Source organism: Engraulis encrasicolus, chromosome 12 (genome assembly GCF_034702125.1).
Source record: "Engraulis encrasicolus isolate BLACKSEA-1 chromosome 12, IST_EnEncr_1.0, whole genome shotgun sequence".
NCBI classification, from domain to species: domain Eukaryota; kingdom Metazoa; phylum Chordata; class Actinopteri; order Clupeiformes; family Engraulidae; genus Engraulis; species Engraulis encrasicolus.
The window spans coordinates 47,836,584-47,854,691 of record NC_085868.1 but is presented as its reverse complement, the minus strand read 5'-3'; the positions used below and the strand labels follow the sequence as shown (position 1 = coordinate 47,854,691).

Genomic DNA, 18,108 nt, shown 5'->3' with positions numbered 1-18,108 from the left:
GGGCCAGTGCAATTTGGAGTGTTCTGTATGGTACTAAAATGAGTGTAACAATTTTCGTAAGCGTGCTTGTGCATGTGTGTTATTATGATTCTATTTTGAAGACTTTGCTACATTATTCTTTCTTGCTCTCTGTTTATGTCGTGCCTTCTGTATCTTCTGTTTGTGTGTGGTTGTGTGTGTGTTTGTATTGAAGTTTCTGTGAGACTTGAAATAGGACTTGGATAATTGTCTTGCCGGAGCTATAGCACCCAGAATTTCTATTACAACTCTATTACAGCACAGAAAAGCTCAGCCATATTCCACAATTTTTAACGCAAGACAGGGGCCCCACTATAAGTCTGTTCATAAGAATGGCAATGACGAAGTTGTTATATCTTACTAAACACTCTGTAATGTCGTAGTAGTGTGGTATGGTAAGTAGTGGGGAACACCATTTTTTTCCACAATCCCCTCGCCCCTCTGTTCACCTTGAGTCACAGGGGTCCATGGTGACAGCCACAATGACCGGCCTTAGTCAGATGACAATGACAATGACATCCCTAAGCCCTTTCACAGAGCACAAAATGGTCTCATACAAAGATGCGGGTCTTGCCCTTCTCTCTATTATAGGTAGGTAAGTGGCTGACAATTTGGTTCACAAAAAGAATTTCTGGTTTTGGATATGAAGTCTCCAAGGCTTTGAGGAGAACAGAACTGTGCAAGTACACATGAAGTATATAAGAATCAAACAGAGCTTTTGTTATTTTAATTCTGTATGTGTTGCTTTTTCAAAATGATGCGCTTATATGTCTGTGAGAGGAAATGATGTGACAGATGACTGCAAATAAAGATGAAACCGTGTTTTGTCAGTTGTGAGGTTTCTTATTTAGGACAGTGGTGTCAAACGGAAATTCACAGTGAATTAAATTAAAATCGAGGATAAATCTGGGCCTTTTCTTCAAAATGCTCTGAAATTGTGCATGAACACACAATATACCTGAAGGCAAACCCAAAGGCACACATTTCCTCCCTCATCATACTGTATCTCTATATTAATGCTAGATGTGGACCAACTTTAAAACACATGTGAAATAATCTTGTGGGCCAAATGAACTGACACCACGGGCCTGATTAGGCCCCAGGCCTGAGCTTGACATCCCTGGTTTAGTATGATGCGGCTAGAGCCCTTGGGTGATGGCATCATCGCCGCTGTACTGATTGACCCATCACTGTGTTGTAATGTTTGGTTTTCGACTGTATGACAGACACAAGGTATCAGGACTCGCCTGGGACCAACAAAGCCCAGGCATTTACATGTAAGGCTACAAGAAATCCAGCAGCATCGGCCCCTGGGGACCATCGGCCCACCGGAAAATGCCCTGTATGCCAGTTTCCCAGTCCAGGCCAGCAAGATATGCTGGTTTACCACATGCCTTCAGGTGAAGTTCCGGCAAAGCACAGTCAAGTTGATGGTTACATCAAACAGCGCACAAGGTGTTACAGACACTGAGATGGGTGTTGGCAGACGTTTGTACTGAGATAGATTCTTTCTGAACTTGTAATAAAGATAGCACATTGAACACAAAAACATACGTTTGCCGCAAGGCCCTTGTCACAGTGGGTTGATACAGTCTGATTTCTTTCTCAAAAGACAACACTTGTGATTGATTGTGTAAATAATTGCCCTACAAAAATAAATCTTTCTGCCTCTTAAACTGGTAGTGATTCCTTTTGACACGATGCATAAAAATAATCCTCTGTCAAAAACCTCACCATAAAAAATGTACATCTTTAAAATATCTTTTTTTCCCCCACCCCCTTCACCCCACCCTGTCATCAAAACAGCGGTAAATGTAAAACACGTTGGAGTCGAATGCCCCTGGCACATGGAAGCCATTCAATTTTTTTTCTTTCTTTTTTTTGAAATTGGGACGTCTAATTGGATTAGGCAAGTCATGATTCTAATAAAGTGGCTGGGAAGAAGTGATGGGAGTCGCCCGAGGTGAGAGGTGCATTTAAAAGAGCGTTCGTTGTTGTTATTATTATTATTATGGGGCTTGTGTCTCTCCTCATGTGCCCTATTCTATTTTTTCTCACTACGTGACAGGGAGATGTTGTAATTCTCTTCATTAGGTCCTCGTTGGTGTGTCTCTTCCTCGGAGCTTCCATTTTATATCCCTTTTCAAATAGCGGAGCTGAAAAGAGCAGAGTGGATGTATTTGACATAGCCTACACACGGTTATACCAGAGATATTCTATAGAGATATGCCAACATAATAGGTTTCTATGGGCACCTGACGCGTCCAGGTTCCGGTCTGCCTAAAGGGGCGTGTCATAATGCTCCTACAATGAATAGAACAGTACTTAGGTCTGCCTAGGTCTGCCTTAGGGGGGGCCATAATAGAACCAGGAAACAATGGGCCAATGGAACCTCTCTCTCTCTACTCTCTCTGGTTATAACATACACAATTAACAGTGGAATGGAGAGGGGTTAGCTCTATGGCTGGGCTGAGAAAAAAAGATCCTTTGAAGCAATGCTAAGAGAATTCAATGAATAAATGTATAGGCTACTATTAATTATACACTGTTAGAATGACACAAATTAATAGACTCACTATACACAAAACACTGTACTGCTGATAATTCTGGCACAGACAAAAGTGACAGTCTGAGCATTTCTGGCTATGTATCGTTTAATCTTCCTGTTATGTGTTTTTTTACATCATGTTTTCGATGCGTCTAACTGTGGAACGCTAAAACACCTTTGCTGTAGTTGACATTTTGTTCATAATGCAGACTAACAGGAAAATTCAGAAGTCTAGTGTGGTACACAGTTGTCTCCGTGCGTTTGCAGAGAGAGTATGGTGCCATGCGCCGCGCCGCAGTGAATGGAATAGGATCTGCAAGATGCTAGTAAAGTCGTGGCATGCTGCGAGATTGAATTTCTGCACAATTGACTCGATTAAGATGGAGGATTGTGAGGGGGAGAGGGTCTGCGCCTCCTCGACTCCCCCTCTCCTCCCTCCTCCTCTCCTCCCTCCTCCTTCTCTTTCACACAGGTGACAGGGTCTGCATGCAGGGCATCTGAATTGACATCCCTGCTCCTGCTCCTGCTCTACCCTCTGACTGTGTGTGTGTGTGTGTGTGTGTGTGTGTGTGTGTGTGTGTGTGTGTGTGTGTGTGTGTGTGTGTGTGTGTGTGTGTGTGTGTGTGTGTGTGTGTGTGTGTGTGTGTGTGTGTGTGTTTGCAATGGCGTGCATGGAAGCTGGAACAGACTATGGTCAAAAATGAACTAATTATTGGAGAGGGACATGAGTGAGTGAGTGAGTGAGTGAGTGACTAAATAATGCTAAAGAAATGACAAGTGCAACACATATTTAATGAAACAAAATTCCCTTTTTTCAAATAGAGTAGCTGCACAATTAAGTCTTAATAATCTTGTCTGAACAATCCACCATCAAAGATTTTAAATTTGCCTGTGTGGCCAGTAACAACATTCCAGTGCTTGTGTAATAAATAGCAACCTGAATCAGGTGTTTTACTTTCTTTCTTTCTTTCTTTCTTTCTTTCTTTCTTTCTTTCTTTCTTTCTTTCTTCCTTACTCTCATTCTTTTTAATAGGAAAGCACGTGTTGTGTTTACTGATCCATCCAAAGTTATCCTCTTTTTATAATACAGGGGTTTTTCCGCCAGAGAAAGGAATAAAAAGTGTAATGACTCATAAACAATTTTTAGCAAATTACAGCATTTTTGTAACTGATGGGGGTATTTTGCAGTTGAATGCCTTTGCACACTGTCCATTAAGCACTTTCAAAGGGGATCTTCGCTTCAGTTGAGGAGGACACCCCCCCCAAACGAGGATCACATGCCTATTAGGATTAATGACACTAATTACACCAAATGGTAAATCATAACTTTGTGTTGCCGTTTGACCCGAACAGCGTGCTTGTAATGAAGATACAGGATTCTCCTGCTAGTAATTTCTTTTATTACAAGGTATGTGTATGCTGCTTATTGTATTGCTTTTCACCATGCACACTGTACAGTACATTATATATATATGTATGTATATATTTATTCACATATATATATAAATAGTATAAGGTAAGGCATGAAGTGCAAAGGACTCTTTCAAAAGTGTGTCAGTGGACATTCACAATAGAGTTTTTAAAGTTTATTTGAAAGGGATAATATAATTTTTAGACTTCAACACACTTTGTTTAGAAATGTTGTGGAACCCTGCCGGCTGTTCAAAAAGTACTAATTTGAAGGTCAAGCCAGAAATACAAAGCAGCAAGGACAGGTTGAGGATGAATGAGGTTCATGCAGCCTTCAGTGGGCATACAGTACCTGTGTTGTATAAGGCCAGTGATGCTTATTATGCAGTGAACAACCTGGCCTTCACCAACACACACACCAGGCTGGACTGGATGGTTTTCAGAAACGTGATCTTGAATATAACCAAAGCAGGTCTTCGTAAGACTGAGGCAGACAATGGGAAATGTGCAAACATTGTCAAAACTTCTTCCTCAGTGTGTGTGTGTGTGTGTATACATACTTCTGATGGAGAGTAAAAACAAATACCTTGAATTCATGAAAAGTAAAAGAAAGGGCACTGCTCAGTTTTTGGTCCCATTATGAGAACAATGTAAGCTTTAAAATAAAACATTATGTTGCAGTCTTCCGTGAAACAAAAGACACTGCTCAGTTGACTACAAAATGCAGTTTTTGGGCCCATTCTCAGAGCAAGACATGAGGTAGAAAATAGAACAGATGCTGGTGATTGATTTGTGTGCTGCAGTCTTCTGTGAAACGTCACCAAAAATGTCATGCAGGCAAGCATGCGTATATATTTGTGTGTTAGCGAAGTACACCCACCTGTGGATTTCCATTTCAAGCCCCTCTCTCTCTCTCTCTCCCTCTCTCATGCTCCCCCTTTCCCCATCCATCCAGCTCTTCTGTCATCTCTTCCTTATAATCGGGATCCTACCCATAGCCGAGGCCCTCCAGTCTAGCTTTGATCAACAGTTACAAAGTGTGATTCAGACGAGAGATTAAATCAAAAGTAGTTGTCCTTTTCAGCCGAAACGCTTGAGAGGGATTCTGATGAGCCTTTCTCTGGCACCACCCAATAGGTCTAGGTCTACACAGCTTGAATTGGGATATTGACTTATAATTTGGAATTGGGATAGAAATCTTACGGTGTCAAGGGGCTAGGGGGCGGTTTGCTTTCAGGAGAGGGTGCATTTCTATCTGTATCCATTATAAAATGCAGTCATGTGTCTGTTGGTGATGGTTATGCTTTGCATTGTTTCCTTTTCTTTTTTTGTTTGCTTTCTTTAGTGTTTGCTTAGAATGCATTGAATAATGTAATTAGTATTCATAGAATACACTTTCTAAGATGGGCTCACATAGGCACACACACACACACACACGTAGACATACCCACATCCATTGACACAAAGAGGTTCTTTTGGTCAACATAAGGATTTGTCGTGTGGTGAAACGTGTCTGTTTGTTTGCAGAGAGGGAGAGGAGAAGAGTGCAGGTCAGGGCCACTCGCACTGGCACTTCTCTTCTCTCGTCTCCTCTCTTCTCACTCCAGCCCCAGCTCTGCATTGTGCTGCTTAAGCTTGGTGTCAACAGAGCGGGAGGAAGGGAAATAATACAACAGTAGAAGTTGGCAGCTTTAGGCCTCCGCAGCTGTCTATCGGTCTTCTTCTCACTGCTTTTCTTAGCCCCCCCCAACACACACACAGTTCTGAGCCCCTGAAACGCATATCTCATCTTGTGCTGCCCAATTTGCCCAAGTTTTTTTCAGACCATTTGCTGTGTATTTTCTTTACTTGGCAGTCTACATGGACAACCATCATGGACACTGTTTTTCTGCCTCTTTTTATTTATGTGATGTACTTTAGATCAGCCTTAAGTGTGCAAATATATCTTGTAATGACAGCACAATGATGTATTTCCTTGTGATACATTAACTAGCAAGTGTGCATTTATCTAATTGATCAAGTATCTGCGCGCTCTTATGCAGCAGAGCCATATGAGTGGCTCTTACAAAGAGGTATGCACTGCCATCTGCTGCCCATGATGGGTACTTAATTGTTTTTTTTTGGCATAGACACCTTCAGCACTAGCAATCACGCAAAAGCCAAAGCTACAAATTACAATGACAAATCCAGTTATTTTAACTTTGTTTATTACAAGCAAATATACAGTCGTTTGCCAATAATAGCTACACAAAAGCTGGCAAAAATCCACATATATCTACAGATAACAATCTGTTAAAAACTGTATACAAAAGACCCCCAAACTGTACATTAATATATATATATATTTATATATATATTTATATAACTATATATGCAATGCAGAGTGTACAGTAGTATACATACATTTAAACAGATTTTTTTTTGAAAGTTAAGAGCAATATCATGACGCGTTTTTGTGCCGATGTATAGGAGAGATAGAGATATAAAGATAGAGAGATAGAGAGAGAGTGAAAACACATTCTGCTCCAATGTGAAGGCTGGCATAGATGGTGCTCCACTACAAGTCCAGGAAGCTGTACAGACAATAATAATAAATGTGTATTATAGTAGTCTAGTATTTGGTCACACTTTTTTTTTTTTAGTAAGGAGTCATCCAAAGTGTCTTCTGTTTCCAGATCAAAGAGTCAAATATGAGTTTATCCCCCTTCCCAAAACAGTGCATGTCGACATGTCAGAACCCAAGAAATAAACAAACAAAGACACAAACAATCAAAACTCAAGAAAGACAGCAGAGCGTTTAAAGCTATCATTTATCAATTTATGCTCAGCACATGACATATAACTTACATAGATTTTCTTTTTCCTGCCCCTTTCCACATAACTAAATTTGGTTATAAAACTGAAAATTAATACCCTAAAATAAATAAGGTAAGTAACGTTCTCTCTCGATTTTTATATTTTAAATCTGAATACAAAAAGTAGCAAAAAAGTTGATTCTCTTGAAGTTATAGAAAATATCGCATTTCAGATAATTCAGGTGAGCAGACAGACAGGACTGTGAAGTCAAGGGACGCGGTGACAAAATGACATCGTCCCCCCACAGAGCCCTGCAGTACACAAGTGGCCAGCTCTGTGGATTCACACAGAGGTTTCCAGTAGCAACGCAGTTATTACATATTTTTTTTACATTTCATTTTCATCTCTTTCGCTTTCACAATCAGTAGATTTTGCAAGGAAAAAATGTTTTGTTCCAGCGCTTCTCTAAATGGTGTTGCACAGTTTGACAAGAGGTTGATGATTTTTTTAATGTGTGTATTTTCTTTCTCTGCTTGTTGAGGTAAGCAAATACGCTTTTCGTTTGATACGGTGTTGAAGAGGAGGAGGGTAGGGGGCTGTGTGTTCTTGATACATTCAAAAATCCTGATGGACATTGCAACACCACAGGGGAAAATCAATTCAGATTTGTTAAATACACGGCCTCAATCTCTTTTTGTAAAAAAAGGGGGGCCCTCATGCCAAGAAGCCATTCAGTGTTTCTGTATGCACATTTTCATAGTAATAACAACTAAAAAACAGAATGATAAAAAAGAATTCTACGTGCAAACAAAACAATGACTGTAGAAGCAAGACAATTTTGTGGCAAAAAAAGAAATGTAACCCATGAGTTGTGATAAATCTCTGATTACACCTCAAAGAAATATCTTTCTCTTACAGTGTGTGCACATATAAATATAATATACTATATTGACCAAATATTCTTATTTTGTTTCAAGTTCTGGGAACTGTTGCCTTAACAGGTAGCTTTACACAAGATACCTGAAGGGGCTGTATACGTATATGTTCGGATTCAGTTTGGGGAGGCATGCAACATTGTGAACATTTAAAAGAAACGAAAGAAAGAAAGAAAGAAAACATGCCTGCACAGACTTGTCGTGTACTGTACCCTCGAACAGCAAACTCGTGATAAAGCTTGATGCCCACAGTGTTTTTCTTTTAAATACCACAGAGTTGGAGAGAACATTCTCACAGTAAACATTATAAGATGAGCCTCCACCGTCTCTGCTAGGTTGGAGACGATGAGGAGGCAACATCCACTACCAACACCACCTCCCCAAAAAAAGTGACTTGCGGTGTGTCCACACACTCACTCAAGAACAGTGTAACAGCTTTGGACTGCAGAGCATATGTATAATATATACATCTCCTGGCTAGGATTTCATTCATGTATTCATTCGTTTGTTCGATATTTGTAAACCTCTTCACTGTGATATATGCCAAAAACAATAGTAATAAAAAACAAAACAAAAAAATAACAAAAAACAAAACAACAACATTCCGCAGTAATGATTTTTTGATTGTGGTTCTCTTGCACACAATGCATTTCATCCCCCCCACCGCAAACTAACTAAAGCAATGCTTTGCAGTCTAATGTGACCCAGTTTATGTTTTCTTATGAGAATCTTTTAATCTGAGGGATTACTTAATCTGAGGGGGATTACATCTGATGCGTTGCATGCCATCTCCACAGTTACTTGAGGCATTTCTGCATGAAAACAGAGGATGCTAAAGTGGCTGGCTGCCTCTATGGGTGTGGGAGACTGATGCGTGTGCGAGTGAAAGAGTGTGTGTGTGATTGGAAGAATGTCAACGTGTGTGTAAGTGCGTGTGTGCAAGTGCACGTGTGTGTGTGTGTGTGTGTGTGTGTGTGTGTGTGTGTGTGTGTGTGTGTGTGTGTGTGTGTGTGTGTGTGTGTGTGTGTGTGTGTGTGTGTGTGTATGTGTGTGTGTGTGCTGAAAAAAAAAACCCCAAAAACATCTCATAAAGGACCTGAAGGCACCTACTGTCAAGCAGCTAAGAGTCTTAACAAAGCAGTAATAGTAGTCAATATTATCTAACACAAATAATAAACAATGATGCATTCAAAACCTAGTAAGGGGATGATGCCTTCATCGCTGTCTTCCTGACCCTGCCATAATACACACGTTAGTCATGAGAACACAATGAGCGGCCACTGGGGAGAGTGAGAGAGTGAATGAGTGAATTAAGTGAGTGGGTGAACGAGTGAATGGGTGAATGAGGGGCAAACCACGGTGAGGAGGTAGAGAGTAAAAAAACAACAGAAGAGGAGAAACGACGGACGATCCAAGAGGAAGGATGGAAAAGCACGGCTGCAAGACAGAAATGCAAGGGCATGTGGAGAGGAGACAGAAACAAACAAACAAACAACAAATTAATAGATTTGAAGGAAACAATAAGGTCAGACACAAATGGAAAACAAGAAAACATTATGAATATTGCATTAAGCAGAGTAGGCAAGTTGTTTCCAAGTGATGAAATGGTCACACTTAAAACAACCCACAACCTACAGTACTGCCATCCAGTGACAACCCACTCAAGATATTCAGAGTTGCTCTTCTCTGACAGAGGAGGTAACTTAAGGTTGTTTGATGTTCATGCTTTTTTTTAAAAAACATGACAACCCACTCTCAACATTCAGACTTGCTACCCCTAGAGTAGAAGCCAACTTCTGAATACACAGCAGCAGGTTGTGTCGATGGATGAGAACTAAGGGAAAACACTACCTTCACTAGCCTACAGAATGAAACGGTGGCTATGGATGGGAGCGGAGAGGATACTCTGACAGAGCAGGTAACTTAAGGCTATATTGATGCTTTTAAAAAAAACATAACAAAAACATGACAACCCACTGTCAGCATTCAGAGTAGCCACCACTACAGTAGACGCTACTTTTGAATACACAGCAACAGGGGGTGGAGGGTGGGGTGGGGGGGAGATGCTCTTGCTAGAAAATGAAACTCAACTCTCAGACGGAGGAGTTGCTAGGTGACTATGGGATGATTGATGGAGGACACTATGACCCAGTGTACTGTCACCTGCCCCCAGCAGTGTACCACAGGCAGACATCAAAAGTGTCTGAAATGTTCACTCCCTTACATAGGTACATAGAGCACTACATAGGGTGCAAGTTGAACTTGTAGATCCCTATGCAGAGTGTGTACTATGTAATGCACAATAAAACTTCTTCGGACGGAGCCATTGGCTCACTTTTGAGGTCTCCAACACTATTGCTCCGCAGTTTGTCATAGTTTGCAGATGGTAGTGATGACATGTTAAGATTTCAATTAAATAATGAAATATAAAATTAAGCAGGTTGAGTTGCTAAAACAGGTCATGGACAGCACATCCTGAATGAAAAGAGGGACAAACACATCAGTCTGAGATGTGGTCTTATTTACATCTGCGTGTGACAACCAATCAACTTAAAGTAGATGTTTTTAAAAATCTATTTTCTTGTGTTTGTGGTGCTTTTTCATCTTTTTTTCTGGATGTGGAGCCCTTCTGGATGGTGGCAACAGCCATGGATCATGTGATTGATCATGTGATCTAGTCCGACCACACGGGTGTTCCTTAAGGCAGAATGGCTTTAAGTCTTATAATGCCGACACAAAGCTGATCCCTTCCTATTCGATTTATTTAATGTCTATATGTAAGGCAAAGAAACATGTAAAGAGTATGTCGTTTTTAGTTGTTTTTCCCCACATTTTTTTTTACACCTTTGGTTCTGTTTGTGTGAAATTAAATGGGAACGTTAATGTATACATTAAGGCATAACAGAAGCTCTCACCTAGCAGCCAAATGCTGCTCAGATGGAACTGATCTGTTTGAGGATGCATGGACATTGCAAGGGGCGTACGGTAACATACACGTCTACGTACAGTACCAGCACATACACACAGACCAACACTGAGCACAGATCTAAGCAGCCTTTCTTCAAAAACTCTGCCGTTACAGACCGTCAGATTGCACAGGAGGGTGCTTGCGAGAGGACAAATATGTATTGTACATTCACTGCTGCAGTTTATCGGCAACATGAGACATAAAGATACTCAGAGCCGTATACGGCTCTGAAGATACTGTGGTGAGGGCACCCCCTGGTGCACTTAAACGGTATTGCACTTGCACACATTTGGCCCTTTTGTAGAGTCGCGATGACACACTAGCTGAACACTTCCCACTAACACTACCGTAACTTGCAGCAAGAACAACAATATTGTTTCCGGGAAAACCAAAACAAATAAAATTAAAATACTGCAACAGCACTAGAACGTGATATATAAACGTTTTCGAACCGGAAACAAGTGTGTAGTCAAGTCAGTGTTGTGTTGTTGTCGCCATGGTTACGGCATTCATCTAGGGAAGTTGTGCCTAGTACGTATTTACTTTAACACTACATGTGCTAGTTCCCATGGACACGCTAGTTCCAGCTGTCGACTACTGATCTATGCTTGAGCACTAGCACTAACTGGGCCTGGCGGAAACTTACAATAAATATGCAATAAGACGTTGCGGTCTTATGGCGTGTTCCTCGCACAAAGGTTTGCACAAAGGCAACACCAGTTTGTTCTATAAAAAAGGACAAAAGAAAAAAAGGACAGAAGAAAAAAAGAAAGGGGTTGGTGTTGGGGGGGGGGGGTCGAAGATGAGTAGTTGGACAAACAGAAAGAAAGAAAGACAGACAGAAAGAAGACAAAGAACAAAAAAGAGAAAGAAAAAAAGCTCAGTCAGTTCAGGCACATGCACAAATACACTGGAACTGCTTACACCATCGCATATGATAGTCAGACCACGTTCATGTCAAATTAAAAAAACAAGACAAACAAAAACAAAGGCTCTCTTGAGACAGGCAGCTAATGACAGATTTAAATACCGTAGTGCCAAATGGTTACTTCAAGTAATGTCACATGAACAACATACATAAAGGTTAGAATGAGAGAGAGAGAGAGAGACACATGAAGATGGGTGGCACAGACTTTCCACATACACACAAACACAAGACACCCAAAGCATACCGGCATACCGACACACACACACACACACACACACACACACACACACACACACACACACACACACACACACACACACACACACACACACACACACACACACACACACACACACAGAGAAACACCATCACATGAAAGTCTGGGAAGAGTCAGTAATCATAGAGAAGAGCGTGTTGTATGAACACGCTCGCTTGCTTTCCCAGCTTTCAGATATGGACGACAAATGAGAGAGCGAGTGTGGGGAAGGGGTTGTGCGCATAGCTTTCTCTGTGTTTGTGTGTGTGTGTGTGTGTGTGTGTGTGTGTGTGTGTGTGTGTGTGTGTGTGTGTGTGTGTGTGTGTGTGTGTGTGTGTGTGTGCGCGCGTGCTTGTTGGTGAGAGACCAAGCATGTGTGTGTGTGTATGTGTGTGTGTATGTGTGTGTATGTGTGAGTGTATGTGTGTGTGTGCGTGCGGTAGAGTGTAAGGTGGAGGTGGTCCCTGGTCTTCTTCTTCTTCTTGTCTCTGATCCTTCACCTCAACTAAGGCCTCTGAGTCCCAAGACTTCCCTGACTGACTAGCGCCCTCTGCTGGAGAAACACCAGCACTGAGTGGCTTCACTAACTGATAAACTGTACAGGCACCTCAAGTGTGTATAGAGTGTGTGTGTGTGTGTGTGTGTGTGTGTGTGTGTGTGTGTGTGTGTGTGTGTGTGTGTGTGTGTGTGTGTGTGTGTGTGTGTGTGTGTGTGTGTGTGTGTGTGTGTGTGTGTGCAAGCTTTGAGACAAAGTCTGAAGTACACGCACAAATGCCTTGCAAAGTCATTGGATCTATGATGAGCAGTGATGCTTAAAGGTTGTGGCTTGATTGGTGCTATTGTGTGATCAAAAAGGCTGTGTATGTGTGTGTGTGTGTGTGTGTGTACAGAATACGAAAAGTACATGTGAGCATGTGCATGTGTGTGTATGTGTATGTGTGTGTGTGTGTGTGTGTGTGTGTGTACAAGCATGAGTGTATGTTCATCCGAGTGTGTGTGTGTGTGTGTGTGTGTGTGTGTGTGTGTTTATGTATGAGATTGGAGAGGATAAGAGGGAAGTCTATGGAGTTGGTAGAGGGGTCACAAGGACGTCTCGGGGCCCGGCGCATTGTAGGCGAACGTGGCCCCCGAGAAGCGGGGGTTGTCCCCGAGGGTCATTGGGGGTAGCACGGAGCTGAAGGTGCAGTAATCGGGAGCCACGGCCCGGCCTCCCCCACGCCCACCCCCCTTGCCCCCCCAGTGGGAAAACAGCAGTTTCTTATGGGGAGGGGGGGAAGGGTCAGACCTGTGTGGGGGGTGGTGGGGATGGTGGTGGTGGTGGTGGTGGTGATGGTGGGCCGGGTAATTCTGTCCGTCCGGGCGCTTGAGTTCGCCGACCCCTCTGCCTCCGTGGTGGTGAGGGTGATGGGGCGGGGCGTGCAGTGTGGACATGGGGGTGAACTCCGCCAGGTGACCGCGGTACAACTTATCAGCGTTCTGGAAAACCACAAGGAAGAGAGAGAGAGAGAGAGAAAGAGAGAGAGAGAGAGAAGGGAGAAGGGGAGAAGGAGAAAGGGGATTGTGTCGGACAGAGAAAGAGAGAGAGAGAGAGAGAGAGAGAGAGAGAGAGAGAGAGAGAGAGAGAGAGAGAGAGAGAGATACAGAGAGAGAGAGAGAGAGAGAGAGAGAGAGAGAGAGATGGAAGGAGAACAGAGGACAGACAGGAACAGACAGGGGAGGAACGTAGAGGGAGAGAAAGAGGGCGGTGTCAGAGAGGGAGAGGAGAGACAGAGAGAGGGGGATAGTTTTGTGTCAGAGACAGACAGATCATATAATCGTGACACACAGACAGAAAGATAGCCACCCAAGGTGTCAACAGACCCAGGTTCAGAATGTAAAAAACCCTGCCACAAGTTTGATCCAACCAGCTCCATCCTCTAAATCAGATTGTAGCTTGATTGCTCATTCGTTCAACTGCTGGCTGAAGTTGCACATGCTGGAAGGAAGACCTAGCAGGGTTTGTACTTTATGGACCTGGGACTAACATCTGAGACAAGATACGCACGGTTCCCCAAACACGGGCACAAAAGCAGCAGTCAATGCACCACGCCCCACAACCCAGCAGCCCAACCAGACACGGTTTTAAATAGTGTTTATACTTTCACAAATGGAAGTTTGGCCAGATATACAGTAAGGGAAAGGGAAATAAGGGAAATATCGTAAATTCTCTAATACAGGCCGAGGCCTTTATTTACTAAAGCGGCATTGGGACCCAGGTCTGTGGCGGAACCAGGCCAAAGTTAGAAACAGTGAGACTGGACACTATTACAGACCAGGGTAATACTGGAATACAGGCCTGTATTAGGGAATTTACGGTAAATATTTGTTTTCCCCTTTTATGGCTTACAAAGAATAGTAAGCCAAATGTGATGAAGTGCTCAATGCATTACTGAAAGTAGTTAAACACTACTTGATAACCAGTAGTGAGTTTCTCAAAAGAGAAGTTGTTAGCCTGTTAGCAACTTCGGTAGTTGCCAATGGGAAAATGTAGTAAGCAACGTTGGTTTTGAGAAATTCACCCCTGGTCTGGTTCCCACGCTATACGATAGCGATATACAGTACATGGCAAGCACAGTGCAATGGTTAGGCACACATTAGCGTCATGCTCATTAAACAATACAAATACAAACACGCAGGCATACCAACGCACGCACACGCGCACAGGCAAACACGCGCACACACACACACACACACACAAAATTTCAGACACGTAGTCTGAAAGAATACAAATTGTTGTCAGTCAATCTTATTTATGTGTTCTCTGAATAGCACAAATGAGGTATATTACTGGGATTTTTTTTTATTCCAATACCGTGCATGATGCATAATTGATTTACTTTTAATCTTTCAACAGTACACAAATGCCTCTAACGGCGTGATATACAGTAGATTCAAATGAGTAGAAGTTATCCTTTAATCCTGAATGTGTGACCTTGGTCTGGGAAAATCATGCGGGGGAAAAACAATCCTCTTTTCAATCTTCTTGGCCAGTCATGGCTTGCAGTACCACTTGCGACCACTTGGTGGGAGTATTAACTCTGGTTTGATTATGTTCCACATAAATGTTATAATAGTTTGTTTTTGAAGTGAGGTATAGTACTGTAATGTAGGAAGGACATAATGTACCACTTACTGAGTAGTTACAAAAGCAAGGCTATAAGGTATGTATTTTAATGTCCCTAAAAATTGTTTTTATGTTTTTAACAACAGAAAAAACACACAAAGACATGTGCGCACGCACGCACACACATGCTCACACAAACACATACCGTAAACGCGCAGGCGCACACATGCACGCACACGCACACGCACACGCACACGCACACGCACACGCACACACACACGCACACGCACACGCACACGCACACACACACGCACACACACACACACTTAAAACTGGAGAAAGTTAATAAATCGAACAGTGCCCGTCACCGTTAAAATACAAAAATCCACAGCAATCCCATTACATTACATACTTCGATTCGGATACCCACTGCACACCAAAACAAAAACAACGAAGACAAATAAAAAGAAAAGCCCAAATCCCTCAAAACCACACCACACCAGTCCAGGCCAGTTGAGGCCAAATCCGGCACAGCACACCCCATAGCATCGTTACCGTGCCAACACTTCAGGCCTCAGAAGAGGACTGCGCGCCCTCCAGCAGGGAGTCGTGGCTGAAAGTCATTACGCTTTCAAAGTGTCTATCAGCCATCCTCTGTGGGTAAACACACACACACACACACACACACACACACACACACACACACACACACACACACACACACACACACACGCACACGGACACACACGCACACACACGGACACACGGGGACACACAGGGACACACGCACGCACGCACGCACGCACGCACGCACACACATTCGCACAGACACACACAAACACACACACACTAATACATCACACGGCTGTCTGGAAATGAAAAGTCCTCGTAGAATGGGGCCAGAAGCTCGGGCTTTGCAGCCTCTGACCACAACAAACCAGCCCACTAAGTAAAGAGCGTAGGAGCTGATTCTAGAATCTTCCATTGTTCCCTGTGGATGCGGTCAAAGTTGCGATTGTGGTTGTTGCAGCTAATTCACCTGGCACGCTCTGCAACACATGCTGAGTTTGCGTTCAGCTTCACCTCAGCCATCCTCGGACGGACATACACAAGTAATGCACATTTGCATGCAGTTAATAATATAGTGTATGATATACACAAAACACGTGCAGAACATGCCACAGCACCTGAGATACACAGCATGGCATACCGATTAGATGGACTATGAACACATACTGTATGAAGAGGGTCAACCGTAAGGGCGTAGGGAAACAGACTGTCAAGACATTACAGAGACATCACTCTTTTTGATACATTACTTTCCAAGGGGGGGTTTACTTTCTAAAGCTGGAAACCCCACCCCCCATCTCTGATTGTGTTTAAGCAAGAAGCAGGACAGCCATGAGGATAATGGCTGGAATAGCTGGATTTCTCGGTTTTTGTTTTGTTTTTATATGAATGTTTAAATGCATGCCTGAAAAATATAACCAAGAGAAGAATATCCCTAAGCATGGTGCATGAGATCAGGTATGGGACATGGGGCAGGTACTGCTTTTTTTCCCCCAGGCATAAACTTCATATTTCCTGCTGTGTATCCGGATCACAGCACCACATGACGGATGTCTTGACAACACAATTCCCACGAGACCCTCTTTTTTTTGTGGAGACTTACAAAACATGAACAGGAGGCATGCAGGGAAGAGAAGAGGAAAGTGCGAGAGAGACAACAAGCCGGCGTTCAGCAAGACGAGTTCAGTTCAGTTCAAAGGTTTTCAGGTTTGATGTCGGTTTTGGTGGTTGTGAGTTACGGGTACGGGAGAGTCACCTCCGCTCCAGTTTAAAAACTGATGCTGCTGGAGGTCTGGGACAGCATAAAGATGGTGGACTGCTCCGCGGTAAGGCACGCACGCTTGGTCTGCTCGGGTCGAGACGCAAACACAGACAGACAAGACCCAAACCAAACGCAGCAGATCCATAGGTGCCGTGCCGTGCCGCGCCACACGTCGAAGGGTCGTAGGTAGGTAGATCACACGCGAGGAAGAGAGGCAAAAGAGGAGGTCAGGCATCGGAAGGCACGGAAAGAGAGAGATGGAGAGACAGAGGAGGAGGAGGAGGAAGAGCAGGAGGAGGAGAGGAGTGGAGAAGCAGAGGAGGACAAAAGAGTGGAAACGCTAGTGTTGTTAAGGTGGTTAACTGTTAATTGTCATGACAACTGTTAGACAAGTTGGACAACAACAGCAAAACTGACATTACATTTAAATGTATTACAACTGTCAGTTGTGAGAGTAAATCATTAGAGATTATAGATATGTTTTGCTATGGTTAATTTCTACCTAGTTAATTGTCAATCGGTTCAAACTGCTTGGGGTCATGCAAATACCGTACAGATTGAATATATTTGGATGTCATCTTTATGTCTATCGGTATCATTAAATCTCTATTTAGATGTATGATTTTCAAGTGATTTTACATAATTTAAGTAGGGAATCTAAGTATACTGTTTTCAAGAGGAAACGGGGTGTGGCAAGTCTAAAGGAAAACAGAGGAATGGAAAAAACAATAGGTAGCAGTATTCATAGGGATAAACAAACCAAGCTTTTCCTAAGGGACATATCTTCTCAGATGAAAAAAAAACAAACAACTGAGAAAGCTGTTTGTTTTTTTCCATTTCATACCACAAAACAACCTGCACGAATGCCATGTGAGGCTTAATTACAGAGAACAACAGAGGCTCACAACAAGCCGAGCCTAGCAGAGTCTAGAGTGGGAAGAAAAGCAGAGTCATCCTCATCAACACCACCAACACAAAGGCAGACACTTACTTCCATCACACTGGGGACATATCCGTGAGGAGCAAGAAGCTAAGTATAACACATGCGGCAATGGCCAAGGTAAGTATGTGGTTATACAACAAGATGCTTAATCACTTTTGCTGTTAGGCATACATAGTACCGGTACTTTATGCACCCATGCGCTCTCTCGTAGTATTTCTTGTGTGTTTGTCTACATCTTTTCACCATACCACATACTATTTCATCTCAAAAACCCTTTTAGTTTGAGAAATAATAATTTTGTTATACATGTGGGTGAACAATGACAAGAAGTTTTTATCTAACCATCTACTGCAACGTTTCTTCAGCGCCAGT

General features: G+C 42.8%; 1 protein-coding gene across 7 annotated transcripts in view; it reads right to left on the bottom strand.

The window, feature by feature from the left end:
- Positions 1-6,197: 6,197 nt before the first annotated feature.
- atp11a (ATPase phospholipid transporting 11A) overlaps positions 6,198-18,108 on the bottom strand; it is a 146,065-nt gene continuing 134,154 nt past the window's right edge. For 3 of the 7 annotated variants that reach the window (XM_063212331.1, XM_063212333.1, XM_063212332.1), the window contains one exon: positions 6,198-13,335. In XM_063212331.1, coding sequence (XP_063068401.1) covers positions 12,940-13,335 — 396 coding nt within the window. In that variant the 3' untranslated portion in view covers positions 6,198-12,939. Of the gene's footprint in view, positions 13,336-15,517; positions 15,617-16,327; positions 16,878-18,108 lie in introns of those variants that run through there. The other 4 variants (XM_063212335.1, XM_063212337.1, XM_063212334.1 and 1 more) reach the window with 3 other exon arrangements.